Source organism: Thermobia domestica, chromosome 3 (assembly GCF_964235325.1).
Source record: "Thermobia domestica chromosome 3, izTheDome1.hap1.1, whole genome shotgun sequence".
Lineage (NCBI taxonomy): Eukaryota > Metazoa > Arthropoda > Insecta > Zygentoma > Lepismatidae > Thermobia > Thermobia domestica.
Window position 1 is genome coordinate 338,966,970 of NC_137456.1, and position 26,450 is coordinate 338,993,419.

General features: G+C 34.6%; 2 protein-coding genes across 2 annotated transcripts in view; both read right to left on the reverse strand.

The window, feature by feature from the left end:
- The window catches only part of LOC145681251 (uncharacterized), a 425,047-nt gene that overhangs the window by 127,009 nt on the left and 271,588 nt on the right, over positions 1–26,450 (reverse strand). The gene's annotated exons all lie outside the window — the stretch shown is intronic.
- LOC145681337 (uncharacterized) lies at positions 14,781–25,451 on the reverse strand. The gene is made up of 4 exons (XM_081752993.1): positions 24,694–25,451; positions 21,643–22,060; positions 19,083–19,256; positions 14,781–15,083 (listed from the first exon to the last, which is right to left on the reverse strand). Exons 1-4 carry the CDS (start codon positions 24,891–24,893, stop codon positions 14,781–14,783), a joined length of 1,095 nt encoding a protein of 364 aa, XP_081609119.1. The 5' UTR covers positions 24,894–25,451.

A 26,450-nucleotide genomic window follows, 5' to 3' on the forward strand; every position in this document is an offset into this window, starting at 1 on the left:
ACTGAAAGTGGAAAATATGTCACGAAGAGATTTTCATTAGGTTAGGCACATGTCGTATGAAATGTAAACAGAAAATTAGTGAAGAGACCCAAAGAAGGTTGTTTGATACCTCTTGGAAAATGGGTTCTCGTGACCGTAGAGCATGTTTTTTTTTTTTTTTTTTTTTGTAAGCTTTAATAGATTTTAGTTCCCCGAATGTCTGAAGAAAGAAAAGAGACACACCAGAAACGCAAAAAAAGGATAGTTAATTATCAATATCATGTCTCCGTAAATGGAAATAATGTAAGAGTGTGCAAGTCGTGTTTTTTTTTTTTTTTTTTTTTTGAAAATGTTTGATGACAGAAGCAAATTTCTGTGGTTTATTTGAAAACAAAAGCAAAAATTTCCAGGATGTACAGTGACTCCTAAAGAGCGAGGCAAACATTCTCCTCCAAATAAAATAAACTCATACAAATTAAGAAAAATTCATGATTTCCTAAATTCTTTGTCACTATATGAAAGCCATTATTGTCGAAAAGAAACTAGTAAAAATTACTTGCCACCGTATATGACATTAGCTGATAAGTATAAGAAATACAGAGAACAGGCACAAAATCCTGTTGGTTATTCATTTTTTTGCAAATATCTTCCATAATATGAATATTGTCATTAAAAGCCCCAAAAAGGACACATGTCATTCTTGTGATACATTTAAAATTAAGCTTATATATGATTTGAGTGTAGATAAGGAAGAAATATTAAAGCAAAAGGAAAAAAGCACCATAGAGACAGAATTAGCTTATGAGACTAAAATCACAGATAAAATGCTAGCAAAAGAAATGAATAATATGACAGTGCTTGTTTTTGATCATCAACAGCGTCTTCCCACACCTTGCATACAAACATTAATTGCGTTCTACAAAAGACAACTCTGGACATATAACTTAACTGTCCGTAACCTAAAGAATGAGAAAACCCAATGCTGTGTGTGGTATGAAACTGTAGGCAAAAGAGGAGCAAATGAGGTTTCTTCGTGTGTATCAAAAGCTATTTCCGCTTTACCAAAGGACTTTAACCATGTAGTGCTTTACAGTGACTTGCTGTGGACAAAATAACAACACTCCATTTGTAGCAATGTATCACTTATAATCAAAACAACTCACATAAACATTTGGATCACAGATTTCTGGTATCAGGGCATAGCAGGATGGAGTGTGACTGACCATGGGAAGATCGAAACACTTGAAAAACAGTACCAAATACCCATCTCTCACTCTCATGACTGGACACAGTTAATAAGATTTGCTTCCAAGAAAAATACTTTTAAAGTAATTGAAATGATTCAAGATGGTATTCTTGATTTCTCTAAACTGGCAATAACTGAGCTGCAGATGAAAAAAAAAAAAAAAAAAAAAGAAACGAAGAGGGAGCAAAGTTTGTATGGCAGTCTGTGAAGTGGCTCCGTTATTTTCGTAATGAACCAGTGAAGCTATATTGTAAAACGTCGCTTAATGATGATAAATTTTGTGTTATGGACCTTTCTCGACGACGCATAAAGAATCTCACTTTGGAACCTCGAGTGCATTATTGCCAATCTCAGCAGAGAAAGAGAGAGATTTGTTATCTCTTTTGCCTTATATTTCAGCAACATTTCATGACTTTTTCATAGATTTACCTACTGCAACCAATGTGCAAGATCCACTGCTTGATTCTGAAGATGATGAAGAAATGCAGGTGATGGGGGGAAAGTTTATAGTAAGCTCCTCACAGTGTCATTATCATATTACTTCTAATTCTAATATAAACGGAAGGAGTTTCTTTGAAAATGTACTCTTGGTTGTTGTGGACACAGGCATACTTAACAATATAGACATTTCTAAGTCGAAACATGACTAATATTTTTAGTACTTTGTAAGGATTGCCAAGTGAGAAAGTATGTTTTCATTAAATTAAAAGTAAATTCATTAATAACTTCACTGCTTTTATCATATTTTTTGTATTGCAAAAGTTATATAAGATTAGAAATTATACTCCAATAAAATAATAGTTGACAAACTTTTTAATCTGATATTTAAGACTTCATCCCATCGCATCACCACCATCGGTTGTTAAACATTAAAAAGACAAAACGAAATTGGAACACATGCAGTTGGGACGGGTGAGGAATAAAAGTTGAAAACCTCGACGGGTATCCGAGATTTTCAAGTTTTTATTGCTAATTCGTCCCAGTCGCGTGTGTTAAAATTCCATTTTGTCTTTTTAACGTTTAACAACCGTTAGTGGTGATGCGATGAGACGAAGTTTTACAACATAAAATTTAAAAAAGTTTAACAGTATTGTCAACTATGTGTGTTTCAGTTCCTTTTTATTATTTTTAAATACGTGAAAATCTATGGGAACAATGTGATATTGCTGAAAACATTCTAACAATATTTTGGTTAATTTGTACACTTAATAAATCAATGTATGCATCAATGTAAGCATTCATGTAGTTTAATACGACAGTTCTATAGTGTTCTATTTGAAATAAAGTAATTATAATTGACAATTATGATGACTTTTCCCTTTTTCTCATATCAACATATAACTGAACTGAAAGAAATAAGTCACATAACATACCATAATATCGTTAATAATGTTGGTAAGAGTAAAATTACAAGTCGTAACTTCAAAGTATTTACAACGAAACATACTGTAAAAATTTCAGGTTTTTAAAATATTTCCTTAGGTGTTTTTTCTATACCTCAATTAGCTTTTTGACTCCTGAAAAATGAATAAAAATGACTTGTTACCTTTTACCCTGAGTCCGTCCATTTGTGGAACGTCAAGTGTGAAGGCATGCATCTACCAGTATACGGTGAACTGCACGCTCAGACACATTCGTGCTTTGTCCACTACTACAGTATGTAGAAGTCTGCTATTAATTGTGCCACATATTTTGCTTTATTCTGTTGTACCAACCTCGAAAGTTTACGACGTCCGATATTTTTGACGACATGTGGCCACTCCACTTCTGGTGGTTTGGTTTGATGATGATTTCACCGTGCTTATCCAAACCTTAGAAGACATTAAGCACGGCAGATCTCAGACACTCAACAAGTCGCACTGTTTCCGAAATGCCATTCTGATTCTCAGCTGTCTGGCTACCCTATCAAAATCTGATATATCGCATTCAACGCACATGTATTGCACTAACTAGTCATTATTAAAATCCCTGTCACCGTCCATCCATTGGTTCTGATGTGTCCTGTGGTTCTTACATCATCTCAACGATTGGCTGGTCAGTGTATGTTTTATTGGCTTTTAGTTTACTGAACAGTCGCTCAGATGTTATCGTCGTCACCGGCAAAAGATGAGATATAGTTGTAACCCCACATTTTAACGCCATATAATTTTAAAATCCTAACATGTTAATTTAGGCCCCTTTTACTCTGGGCTCATCCCTATTGGAGGCCATGAGGTCGCGATAGTTACGCCAATGATAAGAATGGTTAAATATTTTTAAGATGATTGTTCTAATAATGATGAGAAACACACGATATGAGTCAGTGATTGAAGAGTTACAAAATGAAATTAAATACTAAGTGTGTGAAGCAGAAACGATATTAGAATTTATAGAATATAATCACAGGGGAGAAAATTTAAGTCAAAAAATGGTTGAAAATGAGTTAACAGCAGAAGAATGTAGCCTGAAAGATGTAGTTTGCATGAACTAAATCCCACAGTAAGAAGAAATTTAATGGTAAAGAGTTTCCTACAGGAGAAGAAGCAAGTAAGTCAGTGGAAAACAGGGCCACTGTGTGTATAAAAAACTGACTGGCCTCCTTCTCCCCATGTAGTCTTCATCTGAAATTACTAAAACGATGTTAAGACATTGCTAGAGGCACTACTATGTGAGACATTGAGAAAGCATGGAAGGAAAGCAAGGACGGCAGAGAAATATAACACTAACGGATGGTAGTATTTATGTTATAACGTCTATATCAAGACGAAGTTCCTTAAGGATATAAAAAAGTTCTAAATATAAAGCAAGTGATATATCAGTGGCAATTGCACACTTAGGAGGCCTGTCGGGATCAAGACCCCCCATAAATTTGTTAGTTTTTCGCATTGCACGTACAACAGGGCATTTTTTAAGATACATTTTTGTATCCAAATGGATACCCAGTCGCAGCATTTGGATACCCAGGCCCAGCATTTGGATACCCAGGCCCAGCAGTTTGGATACCCAGTGCACTCCATAAATCTTTAAATTGCTGGAAGAGTACTTGAACAATAAAGGGCCTGTCCGGTTTCAATGATGTAAACAGACCTTGAGGGAGAGGGCAGGAATTCAGTTTAAATGTGGAAGAGACCATGGAGATTCTAATTCGAAAAGCAAATTGTCCTAAAATGGATGGAACATAGTCAAAAACAGCACGGAACATTAATGTCAATGGAAAATCTACGAAAATCAAATAATTCCTCCACTTATCTCAAAAACCAAAACAGGGAGATGGCTGAAACTAAGCTCAAATGTAGAAGATGCTAGGCAGTTTCTATATTCCTAAAGCAATTTGTCCTAAAATGGATGGAAAATAGTCAAAAGGCACGAAATATTAACATTAATGTCAGGAAAAGATCAAAGATGGAAAATAAGTACTCCCTCCACTTATCTTAAAAAATAAATAAATAAAGAGGGTGATGGCTGAAAATTAGATTAAATATTGAACAGACTATGCAGATTCTACATTCAAAGAAACAAAATGTCCTAAAATGGATGAAACATAGACAAAAAAGATCACAAAATATGGAATAATCAAGTCAATGGAAAATCAGCGATAAACATGAAGTTGTCCAGATTTTGTGCAGTTGTCCTCGTGCTTTGAATTTTAGGTAGTGCACAATATATGACCTCGTTTTTCAATTATTATTAATTTTATTATAAATAATAATAATTTAATTATAATAATAATAATAATAATAATAATAATAATAATAATAATAATAATAATAATAATAATAATAATAATAGTTAGTATAAACCATAGTAGCGATTTTTTCATTGTATATTTCTAACACGCAACGGACAAGCTCATTTTGTATGATTTTTGACGTACCCTTAAAAATTGTTGCGTTTTCTAATGACACTTGAGAGCGCTATCAAGTTCAGCGCTGAAATTAATTAATCCACTAAATACGCATGGATTTGGGGAAGAGTCTGTTTTATTATGTCCTCTTAAAGCCGGGGGATCCACTACGTAGTTTGTATCAGTGTCAACAGAGGTCACCTGCGTAGGTCGCTTCAAGCGTTTGTAGTGAGCTCAGTTGGAACTAGCTTCTCAATGTAAAGTAGGGTGTTTCCATCCCAACATACCAAATGGTTTCGTTTCGTTTCAGGAAAATACAGGGTAAATCAACCTGAAATTGGAACAGACCAGGTTTTTTTTTTTTTTTTTTTTTTTTTTTTTTTTTTTTTTTTAGATTTTTTCAGATTTATTATATTAAGTGGCAATATCGGCGTTATCTACTTTTTCCCCTGTCTTTCGTCGATGACATTTCCAAGTGGCGTCTGTTTATTTTTTTTTTGTAATTTATTGTAAAAAATTCGCGTTTAAGTGAAAGGCTTTCATGATATTCAAGTTTTCTGCTCGATTCTAGGCAATAGGTTAAGGAATATGCTTTCAGTGTTTTTGCGTTATTTATTGTTCTAATGGAAATGTTGCACATATTTTATGTTGATCGCTTCGTTAAACCGTAAAGAATGTGCATTTATGTCATACTGTTAAAAATTGTACATTCGTCGCATGCTTACAACGGTGCCAGGAACGTAGCTAGGAGAGAACATGGGGCCCCACGTACCTCCTAAAAGTTGACTTAGCCCTCCAAATATTTATTTAACGTTATTTATGTGAAGGAGCCCATTTGCTAATATGGCTTCTCAAAATCAGAACTCTAGTTACGTTCCTGAACGGTATCAAAAATTAGGATTTCTAATGTACACTCATGTCCAAAATTATTGTCGCATGTCTATAAATATGTTGTTCTAGAAATAAAATTTGATAACGAATCCGCCCAGTATTTCTTACAATGTTAGTATGTGTGTATGTGGCAAATTTCAAATGACATGTGGCAAAGACATAGACTATATGTGGCAAATTTCATGTCAAAAGAGCAGTAAATAGGTACAATAAAACGAAAATAATATTGCCTTGTCCATTTAGCAACATTTTATTTTACTAATTATAATTTTCGTATTTATAATTATTTTCCTTTGAAATTTGCCACAAACATACATTTCCCGATTATACACATAGTATCAGTATTTAAAGCAACCTGCAAAATCATTATCAAATTATATTCTTACAAGAAAACAGTTATAGATATGCGACAATAATTTTGGGCATGAGTGTACATAAACCCCCTTTGCTTGGCACAAGGATATAAAGCAGTTCTAGAGATATTAATTTGATACTATTCAAGGTAATAGTCTACTAGAGATTAATTTGATTTTAAGGTCTTCTCTTGGTCTAGTATCTAGCACACTTGCCTTCGGAGCTCGCTATCCAGGGTTCAATTCCGATAAGAGATAGGGTACAGTAGAACAATAAAAAAATGTTCAGATACCACTAAAGGTAGTAGATCTCCTGCAGCCACCATGGAATAAGAGTAAAGCGTTAAAATAAAAAAAATATACTGATTTTCTTGATTTTTAATTTAAAAAAGATTATCCCAACTGGTCACTAACTGCCTTGTAGAATTTTATGCCTTAGCCACTAAGCTTATTTCTGAGCACGAGCGCACCCACGGGTTACTCCGCTTACACCAGACCCTCAAAAACAATAATTCAAAAGATTCCGTACACTTCCGTAATAAAACCACAATTCCTTAGCAGATAAATTGTTGGTGTATTCTCATAATTTGATTTTACACTTCATCTGTACTATAAATCCTAATTTAAAAAAAAATCTAATTCTATCATAGGGAAGTTTGGTAAAATTTTAAATAAGTATATTTTTTTCAAGTGCAGAATCGTTTCAATATTACATACAAGCACTGTCTTGTAGTACTGGACACCTCTCAATACAAAAAATTCTGGCTGCGCGTCTGTGTCCGAGTAAGTGAAGGTAAATATTTTTTTTAGATGTATATAGTACTATTTATAAATGAATTCAGGGAAATCCCACACCATGAACAGTGTACCTAAGTAGCAATTTGTACCAACTACAGATCGCCAGTGGAATATTTTACCGCCACAAACCCGACTGTTCCCCTCTCGCCACCTCCGTTAAAGTCCGTCCTGGATCCACCCCTGGCCCTATTTTACAGGATGTTTTAAAACAACACTGACAACGTTTCGGAGGTGACCAAAATAAAAATTATATACCAACCTACGGTCAAAAGTGCACAGTTTTGGAGTTACAAGTTGCCGAAAACGTGAAAAAATAAATTAAAAGTCAATCCCTCCACTACTATGGGACCGATTGGAGTCGGGCCAAAACATCACTTAGAAACTAACACGTGTTCTATCCAAATATCCATGTTTCAGAACCTCCCGGAATTTGCACAAGAATTTTTGGAGAAGCAGCTGAACAGTACTCAAAAGGTTTGAAGTACTTTCAAACTGCCCCTGTAAAAACTGTTGCGCAAGTACCGGGGAATTCTGAAACATAGATATTTAGATAGAACGCATATTAATTCCTAAAAGATGTATTGACCCAACTCCGATCAGTCTCAAAGCAGTGTAGCAATGGACCTTTTAAGTTAATTTTATCACGTTTTCAGCAGCCTGTAACTCCCAAACTATGCACTTTTGACCATAGGCTGATCAATACTTTTTTTGTCTTATTTTGGTGTTAGGAATCACCTCTCAAACGTTGCCGGTCTTGTTCTAAAACACCATGTATAACAAAGTTACTCCTTACCAAAACATTTGATGAAATCTAAAAATTGGTTTATTTCTTCATGATCTTTAGCAAAAAAAAAAAAAAAAAAAAAAAAAAAAAAAAAAGTGGGAGAAATATCCATTTCATTCCGCACGCAAATGTGTACATTTGTAGGACTAACATATAAGTTAAATATAAAGCGCAAAATGACTATTTGGTAAGTACCAACAACTACTCATTTTCGGGTTCTCATTAAAAGATAAATAAATAAATACATTCTGATTTTACTATGTCTAAATAGACTTCCTTTCAGGAAAAATTTATTTGTTCATGAAATAAAGAAACTCACAAAATTTAGTGATACAATGTGTGAAATACATATTTTTTTTAACTTCCTCCGGGCCCATAACTGGGTAATTTACCCTAGCCATTTAAATACAGTGCGTCTCAAAACTTCCTTGACATAGCGTAACTCTGTTATTATCAACAAAATGTAAGAGGGGAACCGGTCTCCAAATATGTTTTCAATCTAAAGTGAAGGAATATTTTAAATCGGACTAGCCGTTTGGGCTGTAGTCTTTATGTGCATAATGTTAAATGAAAATGCAACGTTTCCATTAATAGAGGGACTGGAGGAGGGAAGGGCGGGTCAGGAGGTGAATAAATTTTGTAACAGTATGGTGAATGAGAACTGTGTTTTCAATGGAGGCTGACCATCGACACGTTAGCGTAAAAGACAGTAACTTCATTCACTTATGTTGTTGATCCAGATAAATGGCAAGGTTGAATTTTCATTATTGGACGCATAAAGAGTGTACAGCCCAAATAGTAGTCCGATTTAAAAATTCCTTCACTTTTGGATGGAAAACATCATATTTGGTGACGGTTTCCCCTCTTACATTTTGTTGAAAAACCGATAATATTTACCCTATGTTAGGGGACTTCTGGAACACCGTGTGTATATATACAATATATACAGTGATGTAATGCTAATTTTTTAGGTGGGTATACGCTCCATCCCTTGTCACACACACACATATTATATATATATACATCGGGTGTTTCAATACTATTGGTCTTTGCACTATTAAGATTTAAAGTTCAACGTTCATAAGAAAGTTATGAAATATCCTTGCTTATACGGAACTCACACTGGCTCTCTGCGCGTATCGGTTGCATAATAAGCAGGATATGTATATGAAGTAACAAGAGAAGTCTGAATGGAGAGCTATGTTTTTGAGAGCAGCTACCGAACCACTTAACCTATCAACCAGAGACTAAGAAAAAGATTACCTATAATGTTATAGATTAATGTAAGACCTTATTTAGCTCTCAGCGTTAACTAGATCAGGCTGTAGAAGTGGCTGTACTTGTATGACTGATAACTATAAGAAGAAAACAATGACTTTGACCAATGTTGTTTCCGCCATGTTGCTCATTCCTTTGGCCCTATCTATCACTATGACACTTTCAAAGGATGTATTTAATGTATACATATCTCGTTTGAGTTAAAATGTTGAGTACATTTGGAGTAATTTAAGATTGACATTTTGAATTTTAACATTGTAGATCGGTCGCGAGCCACAGCCTACTGGCTGCTGTAATAATCAGGGCCATAACCAAGAAGAAATTAATCGCCCTCAATCTGTAGTTTGTCCGTCCTACAGCTTATAACCTCTCTCTCTCCCAAATTGTGTTTAGTTGGACCAGTAAGGATGGCTGGCTCGATTTTTTAAGAGTAGAATTACTCGAACAGTTATTTCCAGCGAAATTTGACCCTGGGGCCATTCACGCAAATGATTCCAATAATAATAATAATAATAATAATAATAATAATAATAATAATAATAATAATAATAATAATAATAATAATAATAATAATAATAATAATAATAATAATACGAGGGACATTCAATAAGTAAAGAGACAAATTGCTATAGCTCAATAAAGATTTATTTTAATCTTTCAAAACTAAGGCTATTTTTTAATATAATCACCCTTTACAGTTATGCATTTGTCCCATCTTTCTTGCAGCTTCCTAATTCCCTTGGCGAAGAAATCTTTCGATTTACCCCGAAGCCACCTTTGCACCGTCTGGGAACCCATCTGGCACACGTTTTTCTGTACTTTAAAATGTTCCTAATGACATTGTGAACAGTTCCAACACTTACTTGAACTTCCTCAGCTATCATTTCAACAGTAATTCTTCTGTTATCACGAATAAGTCCGTCAATCCTCGATTCCAACGAAGAACCAGAAACTTCCACTGGACGTCCATATCGGGGTTCATCACCTTGTTCGGCCACTTTTAAACCGATCAACCCACTTGTACACATTCGCACGGTTCATACAACTGTTACCGTACTGTCTCAACATTCTAGAAAAAAATTCACTTGGTTTTACACCTTCTGCGACTAAAAACCTAATGACTGAGCGCTGTTCTTCTAAGGTGCAATCTTCTAAAGGACTTGCCATGATGAATTGATATTTTTGAAGTTATGTTGACATAAAATTACGAAACAGCAGATCAGAGCATATCCCAAGGTTGCCAGCTAACAACCCTGAAACAAAAAAAAAAAAAAAAAATGATTAGTGTTAAAAATATAGACTTTGTCTCTTTACTTATTGAATGACCCTCGTAATAATAATAATAATAATAATAATAATAATAATAATAATAATAATAATAATAATAATAATAATAATAATAATAATAATAATAATAATAATAATAATAATAAATCGGTCAAGAATGTGTGAAAAAGATTTTGCAGGTCAGCTATCCCAAGAGAGGTTTTTCTTCATTCACACCAGGCAAATGTTGGAATAGTACCTAACAGGCCCCAAGTACTCTCCTATCCAATGCCGAGAAGGACGTTATCCATATGACATCATCATCAAGCCGGAGATGTAATAACAACCGTTATAATGTGAAATAAATAAATAAATATACTTTCTCTGAAGTAGCTGGCAAATTAACGTGTTCTTTTGGATTTTTCTTCACTATTTCCCGATGTATTTTTTCACATTTTCGTCAATGGAATTTACACAGCTATTGTCTCTTTTCCTTTTTAACTAATTTTCTAACATCTTGCAAATTGCGAAGGAACTCTTAATTAGCCAATCCACAAAGAAAGTTTAAACCTTTTGGGATTTCCACTTCGTGAGGTAAATTTAGACTTTCACTGAAACAGTCACTGCTACCTTACTATTTATCGTAGGATCGTTCGTACTTTTTTTTTTTTTTTCAGAATAGAGCATCATCTTTTCCTACGGTAGCACTCGCTTGTCCGTATTATACACCAGAAACGAGAAAAGGGTGGAAAACCGGGAGCTTTTTCGATTTTTTTTTCAAAATGTTTGGGCCCATTTATATATATATATACAAAAATTTACTGCGTCATTATTTACTTGGCCTAGCATCATGATTCAAACGCCATTTTCTTCGTATTACGCGCTCTTTCAAACGCTACCATCACATGTCCGTATCTGCATCTGAACCGGGATATCGTTTCTTTTTCGAAGAGTCACCCACCTCGGAACTCTGGCCGGCCTGGGTTCACGTAGGGATCTGAAAATTTCTTGAAAAATATGCTGTTATGTACACAGTACGTGTGCAAAATTTCAGTTCGATATCTTGAAAACAAAGAACAGATTTTTTTTTTTTTTTGAAAATCTGAAGGTGATCCATTTATAGATATACAGGATGGCCCAAAAGTAGGTATACAACCCTGCATTGATTAAATATGACCGTTTATTAAGATAGTGAGGTTATTTGCTTCGTTCTATTTCCACTTTAACGTATAAGTGAAAATAAATCAAATAAACTAGCATAAGTAAATCCTGTCTGGATAATAATAAGTAAATTATATATAATGTCATAAGTCAATCAGTACACTAGACTGTATTCCTACTTTTGGGCTACCCTGTATATACATATATTCTAAAAATTCATATAACATTACTATTTGGCCTAGGATTATGGTTCAAACTTCATTTTCTTCAGTATTACGTGTCCTTTCCAACAGTACCACCCACATGTCTGTATCGTACACATGAATCCGAAAGTTCGGTAAAAACCGGACTTTTTTCTGAAAAACCAACCTCTCGGAATATTTGCGCCCCTTGGGTCCGGGTTCAGATAGGAATCTCAAAAGAAATGAGAAATAATTAAAGATGCACACAATCCGCATGCAAAATTTTAATTTTGATATCTTGAAAATTAAGGTGCGAACTTTTTTGAAATTTTCCTTAAAAAAAAAAAAGTCACACTCCTGCCCCTCCTTGGCACCGCCAACTTTACCATCCGGTTGCAAAACGAATCTGGGGTGTTCTTTGATCCATGCTTGACTTGAACAATAAAAAGAACCGGGTTCAATACGTGTTCAAGCGTTTAAATACAACACTACTCCATGGTACTGATTCGTACTATAAATCCCCTAAAGGGTTAAACACTACTAAGGAAATATTTTCGAAGTGACGGCTGTATCAAAATGAGCAAAGATTGCTGTGACATGCTCATACGCTACAAGTCTTTCCTGACTTGTTTTCTACCCATTCCTGTTAAAAATTTTCTTCAATTTTATTTTTTTACCTAAAAGAAAATGAAACAGCAAAGAAAAATGTTTATTTTTACCCCGCCCTTGTGTGTGTGTGTGTGTGTGTGTGTGTGTGTGTGTGTGTGTGTGTGTGTGTGTGTGTGTGTGTATGTGTGTGTGTGTGTGTGTGTATGTGTGTGTGTGTGTGTGTGTTCGGTAGGTTGAGGAGAAACTACTACTAGTACTAGCTTGGGATCGGCGAAAATGTATTTATCGAAATCAATCGCTCCTTTCTTTTATGTCAATTGCGGCTACAAATGAGCAGTATTAATCCCAGGTTCCCTGTTGTAATTGGTGGTATTGGGAACGACGGTGAATGCTTGAAACAAGACCGACGACAGGTCATGTGTTTTGTTATTTTTGTGGAGGCCAACGATTTCTTGGAGCAAATATATTCATTTAATTTCTCTTAACTTTTAAGTAAAGACCACATTTTTCGGAATCTCCTTCCGAGATTAGAAGGGAACTGATTCCATCCCATATTGCCTTGTTCAAATTGTATCCAATCGACAGAATGTGAATTTGAATTTGGAAGGTAGGGACAACGCATGTGACATCTTGGGGAAAAATCACTGCATGTTCAGAGGGCTGTTTGCTTTTTTTTTTTTTTTTTTTTTTTTTTTTTTTTTTTTTTTTTTTTACATTCGCTCAGTCGAGTTACTCTTAGTCGGTTACCTAGAGCATTCGAAAACCGACGAGTTATCATCACTGCGAATGATTTCTATGGTAGTTTTTTTTTCTTTATTTCCATAAGTGAAAAAAGAAAAAAGTAGGAAAATTTGGGAGGGAAAGGATGGGGAAGGAAAAGAGACCAAAAAAGGGAAAATTTACAAAAACGAAACAAAACAAAAAAAAAACTAAAAATTTAGGAAAAAAGTTTGAATCTAGTTTGCTTGTTTATTGTGTATTTCTGTATGTGTGTTTGGTATCTGTGTTCTCTGCGTATTTATGTTTTTACCTTTTGGCTTCTTCTTCTTTTTACCTTAGGCTTCTTCTTGTTTCTTGCAGGTTTTCCCTGTGTGTTTAGGTTTTTTCGCCCACATGTTTTATATACATATATATATATATATATATATATATATATATATATATATATATATATATATATATATATATATATATATATATATATATATATATATATATTAAATATATTTATTTGGTATTCACCTATTTCTTTCACTGCACTAATGGTTTTCACCTGTGTTTACCACACTAACACTTGTGCACCAAAACTAATATTCTTAACACTACACTACACTGTATGCTTTTGCTGTCACTAATACTAATAATCACTGACACTTGTTTTTCACCTATATGACTTTCTATTTACATATACACTTACATATATATATAACTTCATCTTTTTGCATTATAGAAAAGTTCCTAGAAAGTTAGATTCCCACGCCCCCAAAACGCAAATATTTTAAAATAATTGTAATCCTTTGTTTTAAAAAATAATTTTCCCGATTATTATTATTCTTTTTATTTCTTTTCATATATGGAGAAGAGTTTTAGAAAAACAGTGCAGAATATACATTGTGTGTCGCTTACTTCGCTCATCACCGGCAACGATATTGTCGGGGGCTTCCACCGATTTTGACGGTATCGTGTGCAAACACGCTTACGTGTTCCTACCTAAATATACAATTGACAATTTTGTTCCACGAAATCTATTACGTTTTCAGAACGTTATTACTAACATTATTATTATTGAAAATTATTAATTATGTTGTACGTAAAGCAGGACTGTTCTATGCAGGTGGACGCTAGAAAGAGCAAAGCCAACGAGAATAGCATCAAACCCGCTATGGTATGTTCCAAAATCAATCAAGGTTGCAAGTGTTTGTTGTTTGTAATGGCTATATGTAGCTATATATTTTATGGATTTATTAGAATGCCACGTGACTGTGTAACTATCTGTAGAGCCACTACCCTTTTTTTAAACTTTGGAGTCTTTAGTCGCTACAGTTCTTTACTTAGTGCGTTATCTTGCTTTTAAAAATGTCCAAAATATTACGAGAACTAAATTATTAAAGCAACATTTCAAAATAATAATAATAATAATAATAATAATAATAATAATAATAATAATAATAATAATAATAATAATAATAATAATAACATAAATACATATATTGAACACACACTGACGATATTGATGAAAAAAATAATGTTTACATTTACTGTAACAACAAAACAGCACAATATAGGGATACAAATAATAATAATATAAAGAAGAAGAAGAATACTTGTTGGAATTACAAATAGTAATGTTTGAGAATAGGTCGTTCCAAACATGTAAAACATATTTTGCCTTTCTCACTTTTTCCCTTTTTTATTTCGTGACTTTCGTGACTTGACGTCCATACGGCACCTTTTCGATTATCCTGGAGTGAACGCTGGAGTCGCCATCTGCCACAAATCGTTTGTAGCGAAGCGTATGCATTTCTTGGCTCTTGCAAAAGCCTTCTACGATTATGTCAGCTTCCATCGACGAAGATGAGGATGACCAGTTGCGGTAGCATCGATGGTCGCTTGGTTTTTTATTTCTTGATGACGCTGCAGCGCACACTGAACAATATTTGTTTCTCACTCCCAAAAATAATAGCTTGTTAGTTTCTTGACCAATAATACATGCCTGGAAAAGATAATATATACAACAATGTAAGTAAAATTTAAGTATTAGCAACATTATGCACGATAAAACGTAAAACGTATTCAATTTTAACAAAACACAGTGTAGACCTTAGAGCGTTTGCACACGTCCACGGCAATGCTGGCCCAGTACCGACAATGCCGGAACCGGAACCGAGGATGCTTTGCACACGCGGCCGGCAAAACCGGATCCGGCGCTGCTTTGCCCACACATCCCGGTAATGCCGGTGCCAAGAAGTAGTTAGAATTTGAACGTGAAGGATAGAACATGAGTCCAGCAATAAACAAACGACATCTCCTTGCCTTGATGTACGTACGGCGAAGAAAAAGGAAACAAAGCAGTACTAGAAAGATTTGGATCCATCCATTGTTGACAGTGCGTCATGTGAAAGGTTCGTTTTATACATTATATGAAAAGATGCGGAAATATATTGAAACAGGCTGAGATCACGGTATTTAAAATACTACTACTACTACTACTACTACTACTACTACTACTACTACTACCACTACTACTACTACTACTACTACTACTACTACTACTACTAATAATAATAATAATAATAATAATAATAATAATAATAATAATAATAATAATAGGAGGTTCTGAAAAGGCAGCATTGCGGTTGCATATTCACTCAGTCCACAATCGTTCTATGGAACATATGCCAGACTAGACACAGAGTACATGAATACTTTTATAATGATCTATAGGGTAAAGCAGCATGCAACCACAAGACTGGAAGTTTTCTTGTTCTGCTGGTGCTTTTTCAGTTCTTTCTGTAGTTGTGTTGTAGTTTTTATTTACTTTAATTGTATTGGGATGCTTTACTTGGGATGCCTCTCGTAAGCCTCTGTAAAATCATGATACCCTTTCCCCGTAATATATTATGTTCCTTACTACAAACTTTTTTTCATGCTTACACTGTTCGTTTCATGCAAAAGGTTTATGACAGAAAAATAAATGTGGAAAACTTAGTAAATAAAGAAAATAACTAAAAATCAATGGTAAAATGGAAAAACATCCCTAAGAGCAAGGAATCGTGAAATAATATTTATAAAGTATTGAAATTTCATTTGTTTCAGGATGTCAAATATTTATTGAATATTGAAAACCGGCCTATTTTTGACCACAGATTGAACATTTATGTTATTATAAATGACACTTTTCTCTGTGGATTTTAACCGCTTCAGCAGACAAAGCTCAGGCCAGGAAGTTGACCATAAAATCGCAATGAAACTGGATTCTCTCTCTCTCGCCTTTTTTTTTTTTTTTTTTTTTTTTTTTTTTTTTTTTTTGTGCGAAGGGAACATATGTAGCGTTGTTCTTTCCTGTACCTCTGCACAAGAAACAGAGCAGGCTTTCTGCTAAATTGAATAGAACAACGGTACTTCAAATATTGCGAATGGACGTTTCTAACTGCTCTTTCACTTTCTCGAATGATTACCGACGAACTGTACATATCCCTACGCAAGTTTTGTGTGTGTGCCACTACTCTGAAATCTTTCGGGCTGTTTATCACAATGGAAACAGGGAACGCGGCGTATAATGTGTAGTACTGTATGTTGTACGTATTATTGTAAGTGACCTGCTAGGAGTAAGATTGTAATTCCTGGAATAAACTAGACGATGGAATATGACAGCTATTGTAACGGTCGAGATGTAAGAGTATAAAAATAGTTCGTGCCGGCAGGGTCAGAAACAAGAGATTGTCTTTTTTTTCCCCCACCTATCCCAGTTGGGGAAGGAGGTGTTTGGAATCTTGGCTAAGATAATTGCCGCTAGTCTAAATTGTAAATCTGCTAGTACAAACAATGTACTGGAAAAGGAAAAGGTATTGTGGTTATAAAATTTCATCCCTTCACTTCAGCTGTTGCTTCTGGCAATGAGATAATATCGAGTTCGCAGAAGGAAGGCTGCAAATGGGAACAGCTCTTCAATCTTCTCTTTCGTGGTCAATAAACCCCCACCCCTATTTGCAGTGACCTTCACAAAAGACTATTTCTGCTTCAGAAGAAAAATAATATCCATTCATCTGTGAAAGCTTTCAGGAATGTTTCGGAGCTTATTTGGGTGTTTCATATGAACATACGTATTTCGCGAAAAATTCACACAGCCAGGAGTGGAAGCGGAAACTATTGAAAGCCTGTTGTTGGCGGAAGGTGTTTCCAATCTCCACAGAATGTATACTAACAAAAATTATATTACTTGTGCTCATAAAAGAATGCCAAGTTGAACTTTTGATTTTATGTTTAGCGTTCCTTTGAGCAGCGAGGCTACATGAGACGTAGATATACAACTCCTGAAATCCGAAGATTATCGTTCAATGCACTCCCACTGGGAATCGAACACGGGATCCCGTTCACCAAAGTCGCGCATAATAGCCATTAGACCAGCAGGGAGGGTCACCCCAAATAGAACGTGGATAGCAAACAAAACAATTCATTTCCCATCTTCACAATGATTGGTAGGGTGAAATTACAACTTACAAACATTATTTTAAAAAGAATGTGGTAAGTTGAATATATAGACAAAATATTCGTCGGCTTCACCCCTAGATCTCCTAGTTTGCTCGGTTTACGGCCTCTCAGTTCATGAACCTAGAACCATATTTAATTTCATTTGGGGCTTCGCCCACAACCTCCCTTATCCCTTTTGATCGGCCAACGGCCTTGCATCTGATAAACTTGCAAGCACACCGAATTTCATTTCAGATCCGGAAAATCGCTCCGTGTACGGCCTCGCATCTCATTAGGCGTTTACTCGACCTATGGCATCGTACCTCATAATCCTGCAAGCATATTGAATTTCAGTTGAAGTTGTCAAAGGATTAGCTCCAACCCAGGTTTGCAGGTTGAGTCAGGTTCAGTACGCGGGGGCTTCGCCCTCAGATCCAGGGGCGTAAATAAGGGCCCCGTAGACCCTGTATTGCGGGGGGCCTCAAGCCATCAGGGGCCCCGAAATCGTGAAGTGGGAAGTAGGGAAGGGGGCTCACTCCACGCTGTCTGCGGGAGGGCCCCCAAGCCTTTAGTTACGCTACTGCTCAGATCCCCTACATTTGCTCTTCATATCATACACCTGCACATTTCCCGAATTTTTGTTCAAATTCCAAGTTTCATGTCTCTAACATGCCGGGGTTCCGAGATTTGAACATCTTTTCTTCCCGCCTCTTTTCTTTCCTTCTAGGATATACACCGGTGTACATAAAAACGCTTAATAAGTATCTAATAATCTTCATTGAAAAGTATAAATACCACATCCATGTTCCTAACCTTCAAAGATTCCAAGATATCGACATCTTATTATAAGAATTACAATGTAGCTCTTTTCTTCTACTTTCACTAAAATATCAAAAAATGCTGAAACATGTGTTAATTTATTTTAAATGGGAAATCCCAATACCAAATTTCAAGTCTCTAACCCGGAGTGAACATCTTATTATAGTAATTATAATCCACGTCCATTTTTCTTCCCTTCTGGGCCATATTAAAAAAAAAAGGCACTGAAATACGTGCTACATTATTTTAAATGAAAAGTCCAAATACGAAATTCTATGTTTCTAACCGTCAGAGTTTCCGAGATATTGGCAAGATACGAATTGCAACTCCCATTGCATTTTCCTTTTCTCCCCTTCCTATTTTCCTTTCCCTTTCGCCATTTTCCTTTTCTTCCCTCCTCTTCGTCCCATCTAATTAAAACATCACAAAACGCTAAAAACATGTCAAATGATTTTCAATGAAAAAGTGCAAATATCAAATTTAAAGTATCTAACGTCACGAGATTCGGAAATAATTCCATTTTATTAAAATATTTCAGACACCATTTTCATTCTATCCCTGTCGCATTTCCAAAAATCATTCCTTAGTGGTACTCTACGTCACAAATCCTATGTATTGTCCTAATTTTTTATTTTGACTTCTATATGGTTTAGTTTTTAATTCCTTTCTATATAAGTCATTAAATTTGTATAATTATACTCACCACTCCAGAAGCTGCATTGTACCCATGTCCATAACTTCTTTTGCTCCACCCTCCGTCCACGTATACAGTTATCCATGGTATACCATCTGGATCTACATGGCCCTTTTCAATTGCTAATCTTCTTTCTTCCTCTCCAGCTTCTTTCATCTGACTCCAAAGAGAATCTGTCCACACCTATAAAAGATATACATTGTTTTAGAAAACATGGCATATCGTTATTTTGTTCTAATTTTGATTCATTACAAATCTCATTACCCATTTACTTTCTACTTTGAGTGATATCAATAACGAACAAGATAAATTTCCCTAGTCATCGAGAATGTGACTCAGTTTCTCTATGATTGTGCAGAAACTATACGGATAAATAGTTATTATTTGTCTCTGCATGCTTTGTCTGGTATGCATTGCAAAGACTAGCAGCGTTCAGAAAATATCAGTTTGAATTTTACTTTATATAAAATGTAGATAGCGACTGAGGCTTCACCTCTTGAATCCCACATATGCTCACTCTCCGATCTCGCATCTCATAAACATAAAATCATCAATGTTTGGTTAGCCTACGGCCCTGCACCCCTGCAAGAGTGCTGAATTACAGTCGAAATACTGGAGGATTTGTTGCAGAAAGGTTTCTAAAACTATTTCCTTGTGGCCAAATAGCGTTCTCGCTTGCTGTGTGGGAGATTCGGGTAATATTTCGTGAAAGATCAATGGTTTGGATTTCACGTTAATTTACAGATTAAAGTCTCGTATGGCTCCGGTGCGCAACCATCTCATCACACACACCATAAAGTATTCTTGACAACATCAATATGAAAATTCCACGAGAGCAGCAAAACGAGTGTGATCCACAATTCGTTATATGGCGGGTTACGGAAGCTGAGGATCATAGCGAGACTACGCTTGGGTCGCAGAGTGGTGCAAACTCCGAAAACGTAATCAAAAACCCCTAAATCAAAGTCTCAACTTTGACACTTCTCCAAATAGATAGGTTAGGTTAGTATTTTAACCATTAGGAACCCGGTTTTGTGGGTCAGATGCATATACTGGCTTATATATATATATATATATATATATATATATATATATATATATATATATATATATATATATATATATATATATATATATAGATAGATATAGATATATATAGATATAGATATATAAGCGCCGAACTCCTCACATCAAGGTCTCGCTCGCTCAATTTCCTTGTGATTAAAGTTATTTTATCATTTTCTCCAATGGAGTCAGCGATTGAAAATAAGTAGATTTTAACTACGTACGTTAATTGTAATAAAATTTGCTTGTTAATATATTATTGAACCATTTATAACATCTTTTTTCCATTATTTTGAGTTGAAATTGCAAAATTAAAAATGTGGTGAGTTCAAAAATCTTACTACACCCCACCCTTCAACAGCTGCCCATGTTGACCCCATTTTGTTTAACCCAAATTTATCCTGCATTCGCATTTAGATATGAAATTTATGCACCGATCCTGAAGGAGACGCTGATGATGATAATGAATGAAATGGTTGAATGAAGAAAGTGGACGAAAGAAAAGAACCCCCAAGTAAACCCACGCAATGATATCTGTCCGTTTGGCGCGAGATGGGATCAAATCAGGAAACCCACGTACCAGGTGAACGCTCTACCATCCACCACGACTCAAATATTCGCAGTTAGGCGGCGAATTCATGCTTTCTTTCAGACTCCCCCGTTCAATATGAAGTGGTGATAAATTTATTTGTCATTAATTTATTTACAATTCAAAATTAGCCGCTTGGGAGACCCATTTATATATTTTTTCTTATGAGATCGCGTTAGTTCAGTGGTGGAACGGACCCTGCTTCGATCTCGGTCCCACCAATGTGGACTTTATGGTGGACAAACACCGCGTAAGTGTTTTCTTTGGAGTTCTCTAATTTCCTTCCACTTCCTTCATTCCACCATTATCGCTTATTTCATCATTACCGCCTTTCTTAGTCGCGGTGCAGAAAAAAAAAGATTTTCTCAAAAGCAAAAGTAATTTATTATAAATCCGTCATATTTGATCGCTATCAAAGCTGAAATCACCGATTTATGTGCTTTATGTGTTTTTTCTTTTTCTTTTTTTAACGATTAATTTACGTTTTCGAATTTTCCACATTTTTGGCAATTGAAACTACTACGTTGCCCTTGTAACCAGGTCAGCAACTAGAAGGGGGCAAGGGGCCAGACCTCCCTAAATTTTTCATGGCTCGCAGATCTCAATGCAACACAAAAAATCATGAATTTATATATTTGTAACAATTATTTTAAGACTTGGGCCCCCCTAACATGTTTATGGCACCCCCAGACTTCTATGGCTGGTTGCGGGCCTGCTTGTAACTAAGATTACTTTCATTCCGCAAGTGCTATTATGATAAAATCTTCTATACAGAACTATATCAATACAAATATTATATTAGCCACTTGTGATATTGTTGATAAGTAGGAAAGTATATTTGTCAGTTTTTTTTTTTTTTTTTTTTTTTTTTTTTTTTTTTTTAAAGATCAAACGGATTTGTCAATTATTACTTACCGGTTCCAGATCTTGTTCAATCTTGTTGAAAAGTTTGAAGCTCATACATGGGATATCCATAATACTGAGAAATTCCTCTAGATGAGAATACCCACTTCCAATGGAAACAGTACCCCAAACAGCTGCAGTATTGATTACAGATCTTTTCGACTGTTGTTCCTCCTCTGTAGAGTGACATACTTCGCGTTTGCACACGCGGCACTTGAAATAGAGGTAAGACACTAGTCCTGAACGTCTCTCTCTATGAAAATCCATTTTTCCTAAGACACATATCTTTCTGTGGTTTTCTTGGAGCTTTATGGACCACTTAAGAATGTGTCCTAAATTTACAATTCGGTAGCCATTTGGAAAGTCATTGCGACTAACAATCTCTGTTTCGGGCTCCACTACAAGAGATGGTAGAGACTCAGTGTCAGAGCTGAAATGACATATAATAATAATAATAATAATAATAATAATAATAATAATAATAATAATAATAATAATAATAATAATAATAATAATAATAATAATAAATTATAGAAATGAAAATGAAATTTATAGAAATTTAGTGCTTATATGTTGAACGATATGGCTTATATGAATAGGGTGAATAATTGAAGGACAGATGGTCAAAAATTACTTTTTTCCTGTATGTAGGACTGCGAAATGTGTTTATCTTTTTAAACATTTGAATTAGATTTTCTTCTCTATGACTATTATATTATCTCCTATTGTCGCTCGAAAATTAAAACCAAAAAAGTAACTTTTATATGAAGTTCAAATGTGAAACTGGTTTTGTTCTTTGGTTTGCAATTTAGATAGATTAAAACAGTGCAATTTTAGACTCGGTTTCATGACTTTTCGGGGAATAACCAAGAGTAGAAAATCATATGGAGCAAAAGCCACGACGAAAAAAAAAAAAGTTGAGGGCGAAAATCACGCTGCCGGAATCTTTGATGTAAACAAACAACTGAATGTTGTTGTAGGAGGCTGAGTCCCCTTCAGGTGTGAGTTGACCAAGGATTTCTAAAAATTATTTAGTAGGAATAATCTGTAAATTAAGCATGATTTTTTAAATAGCTTTCCACTAATAAATTACGTATAGATTTAAAGTTTGAATTTCAGACTTTTTTTTTAAAGTAACATTTCGATACATAAAGAAAATATGTATTGTTGAAATTAAATGAGAGAAATAAATCACACGAAAAAAAAGCCTTTTAAGTTAGTGAACAATGTATATATATATATATATATATATATATATATATATATATATATATATATATATATATATATATATATATATATATATATATATATATATATATATATATACAAGGGCGGATCCAAAGGGAAGCTAAGGGGCTATAGCCCCCCCCCTTGACGCTCAGGTTTACATTGGATAAAATGGGCTTCAATTCTGCTTTACACTGGATAAAACGACAAATTATGGTTTAGCCCCTCCCTTGATCATATCCTGGATCCGCCACTGTATATATATATATATATATATATATATATATATATATATATATATATATATATATAATTACTTTTTCCTCTAAACCTTCAGTTACAATGAACAATTTAGCAGGTGATTTTCCTCGAAGTGTACATATTTTAGCAGTAAACCATTATAAAATGTGTGATAGAATGAGTCGAGTAAAGTACATTTCTTCAAGTCTGAAATATTAATAGTCCTAAAGTAAAATAATCGTTTAATCCTTATTGTAATTGTATATGTTGTCAGTTAAATTAATTCCTATTTTTTATTTTAGCTGTATATTAAAACAAGTTTTTGTAAAGCATCTAATTCAGGTGAATTCTAAACAGTATCAAAGAAGATGGCAAGTGTATTAGGGTATATATATTATTGAACCAATAAAAGTAAACACTTAATAAATAAGGTAGAATACATTTCCTAAAATACCTACATATACAAACACATAATATTCAGACATAAGATGCAATATATATATATATATATATATATATATATATATATATATATATATATGTCGCTGGTCTAGTGGCTAGCACGTGCGCTTCTCTGCAAGGGGTCCTGGGTTCGAGTCCCGAAGGGAGAGCATAGAACGATTGTGGTTCGGATTCCATGTTAACCAGTAGGTCCATGTTTCATATAGCCTCGCTGCTGACAAGGGACTCTAAACTAATATATATTTATGATCAGAGAGAAAAGTGAAATTTGCCATTGCATCATAAAAAAGTAATTTAAACAAGAATACTTACTATATCTACTGATCCTAATTTCGATTTTTGCAAACTTGTCAAGATCAACGGGTTATCAGTGGTCGATTTGGAGGAAATACGGAGAACGTCGTTCTCCATTTACCAGAAAATCAAATATCCGTTCCCCTACTTTATTTCGTTCTGGAACGCGTTACCCCGGAATCTTACAAAATAATTTTGTTATTCAATGTATTAGAGCATTTTATATTAATACATAGAGAGTGTTCCCCCACTTCTTTAAAGCCAAATCGACTACTGCAGGTCGTAAGATATGCAAGGTCCTAAAAATAGTGATTTTTTTTTAAAATGTGGCATATTGTTCCAAGCCCTTCATATATAACATTGCGCATAATACTATTATTATATGTATCGCTGTATAAAATTAAACACGCAAATGATTCACGTAATTGTATTTTAAAAAAATAATACACCTAGCAATATTATAATAATCCACTAAAAGATTAGTGAAACATGTGAAGGGTACAGGGAAAGAACATGGTAAGTACATTTTTTTTCTTCGATTTTGAGATTGCACCCAACCGTAAAAGTATGCGTTGCACACGATGTTTTGGACTACTCAAAGTGGTAAAAAATTTTGATCATTCCTCTGTAAATTGGATGTTAAAAGCAGCTATATGCGTAAAGAACACGCTCAGTCAGACTACAAAAATGAGTTTTGGTATAAAATCAATAAAACTGGATTTACAATGTTCTTTCCCTGTATACATTTAGATAGAATGATAACAATTTTATAAAAGAATCATTTTATGTTGGTTCAAAGTAATTAATAATCAGGATGGAAAGTAAAATAAATCTCACCTTTCTTTATCATTTGATTCATCCCTTGCAATTGGAACCTCCATAGAACTTCCACTTGTTTCTTCCAAAGATACACAAACAGAAGTGTCACACTTGGAGCTATCTTCTATTTTACGCCTTTTTATCCAAGATAAACGAATAGCCTTAGAATGCTTATTTCTCTTCCTACTTCTGGAAGGACATCGCCGCGTACGACCCATTTCTAAAACACTAGCTGAATAAAACTGTGCGTTGGTAACTCTGTCAAGACTTATCCAGACTGCAAGAAGTTCCGAAAAAAAACGTCGCCTGAAGTGGGAGGCGCCACCTCACAAACCAAGAGGGTGGCATTTTACATATTACGAAATTGTTTCATGTTTTACTTTGAAATGCATATGTCTATATCCAAAACTGTGGTACCAATCAAAAGACAAATATATAGGGATTTGCCTGATATGCAATATATAGGAATAAATAAAGTATTTTTCACAAAAATAGTGCTCAAAACTGAAAGTTTGTTCCTCATACGGAATTCAGTAGTATCAGCAATGCACTTTTCCATTTTCAATTAATAATAATTTAATATCTGTCACGATATTGACGTGTATTATTATTTTATGTCAATGAGAAATGTGTAAAGAATCATATACTTTTTTACAAAAATATTTCTGACAATTGATTACAGAGAAAAACACGTAATAAAAATGCATAATTAATAATTAATTATGCAGTAATTAATTATCTAATTTTGTATAAAATCACTTTTAATCATACATATAGTCAATGTAATAGTGTTTTCATACAGACAGAACATGAGTAATGCATTAATATTAGTAAATCTCAAAATGGCAAATGTCCCCTTAAGGCCAGTTCGAAGACGCCAGAAAACCGAATTGATGATTATATTGAGCACGTACCTGTTTTGCTTCACTGTTTGAGTGTGATTCTCAATGGACCGCCTATAACCAGCATTTAGTTGAGCAGCAATATTCACATTTCCCAACACAATGAGATTAACGTGTTTTATATGAGCTGACGAATTTATTTTATTTATTTATTTTTGTGCAGATTCTGGATATCCACAACACCTTTTTTACTTTAGGCATCTTCCCTCGCTCCGAACAACAAACACAAAAACAAAACAAAACATTTTAAATTTTTACATCAACATAACCACTTATGCTGTTCGTACAAGTTGAGATTAAACTTTCTTGTAAATGTTCGTTTCTGACTTCTAATTACTTGCGTTATATTTAGAGTCGGAATCGGCTCTCCGCTGTTTTTCACAAGTAGCTTTGCTTCTAAAGTTCTTTTGGAAAACGGCTCATTCAACAGAAACGTTGCAGAATTCCAGGGACAGACACGTATTATGCAATTAAAGCAACCATTCCAAAGAACAACAAACACCGGCACACACACCACACAACATTAAAAAGTACGAACAGATTCGACAATTTGATTGTGAACATACTCCCGCCCGGTTCAAACATTTTATTTTTTTTCCGGTGTGATTTATTTTGCGCCAAAAGAAACCATTCAAATACTCCCCCTCAAAGACATTTTGGTGAGAGAGGTGCTAGCAACTATTTAAGCAGCCAAAGGCATGGGTGATAAGTAGGAGGAAGAGGAAAGTGAAGAAAGACAAGGGTTTCCTACATTGGACATTGGTCAGTCGAGTTGAAAGCAGGGGTTGCAGTCCAATTTAAAATCGCACCCCTTCCCCCATTAACACTTTTTTTCTAAAAACTGCTCTCCAATTCTCTCATTCACCCATACAG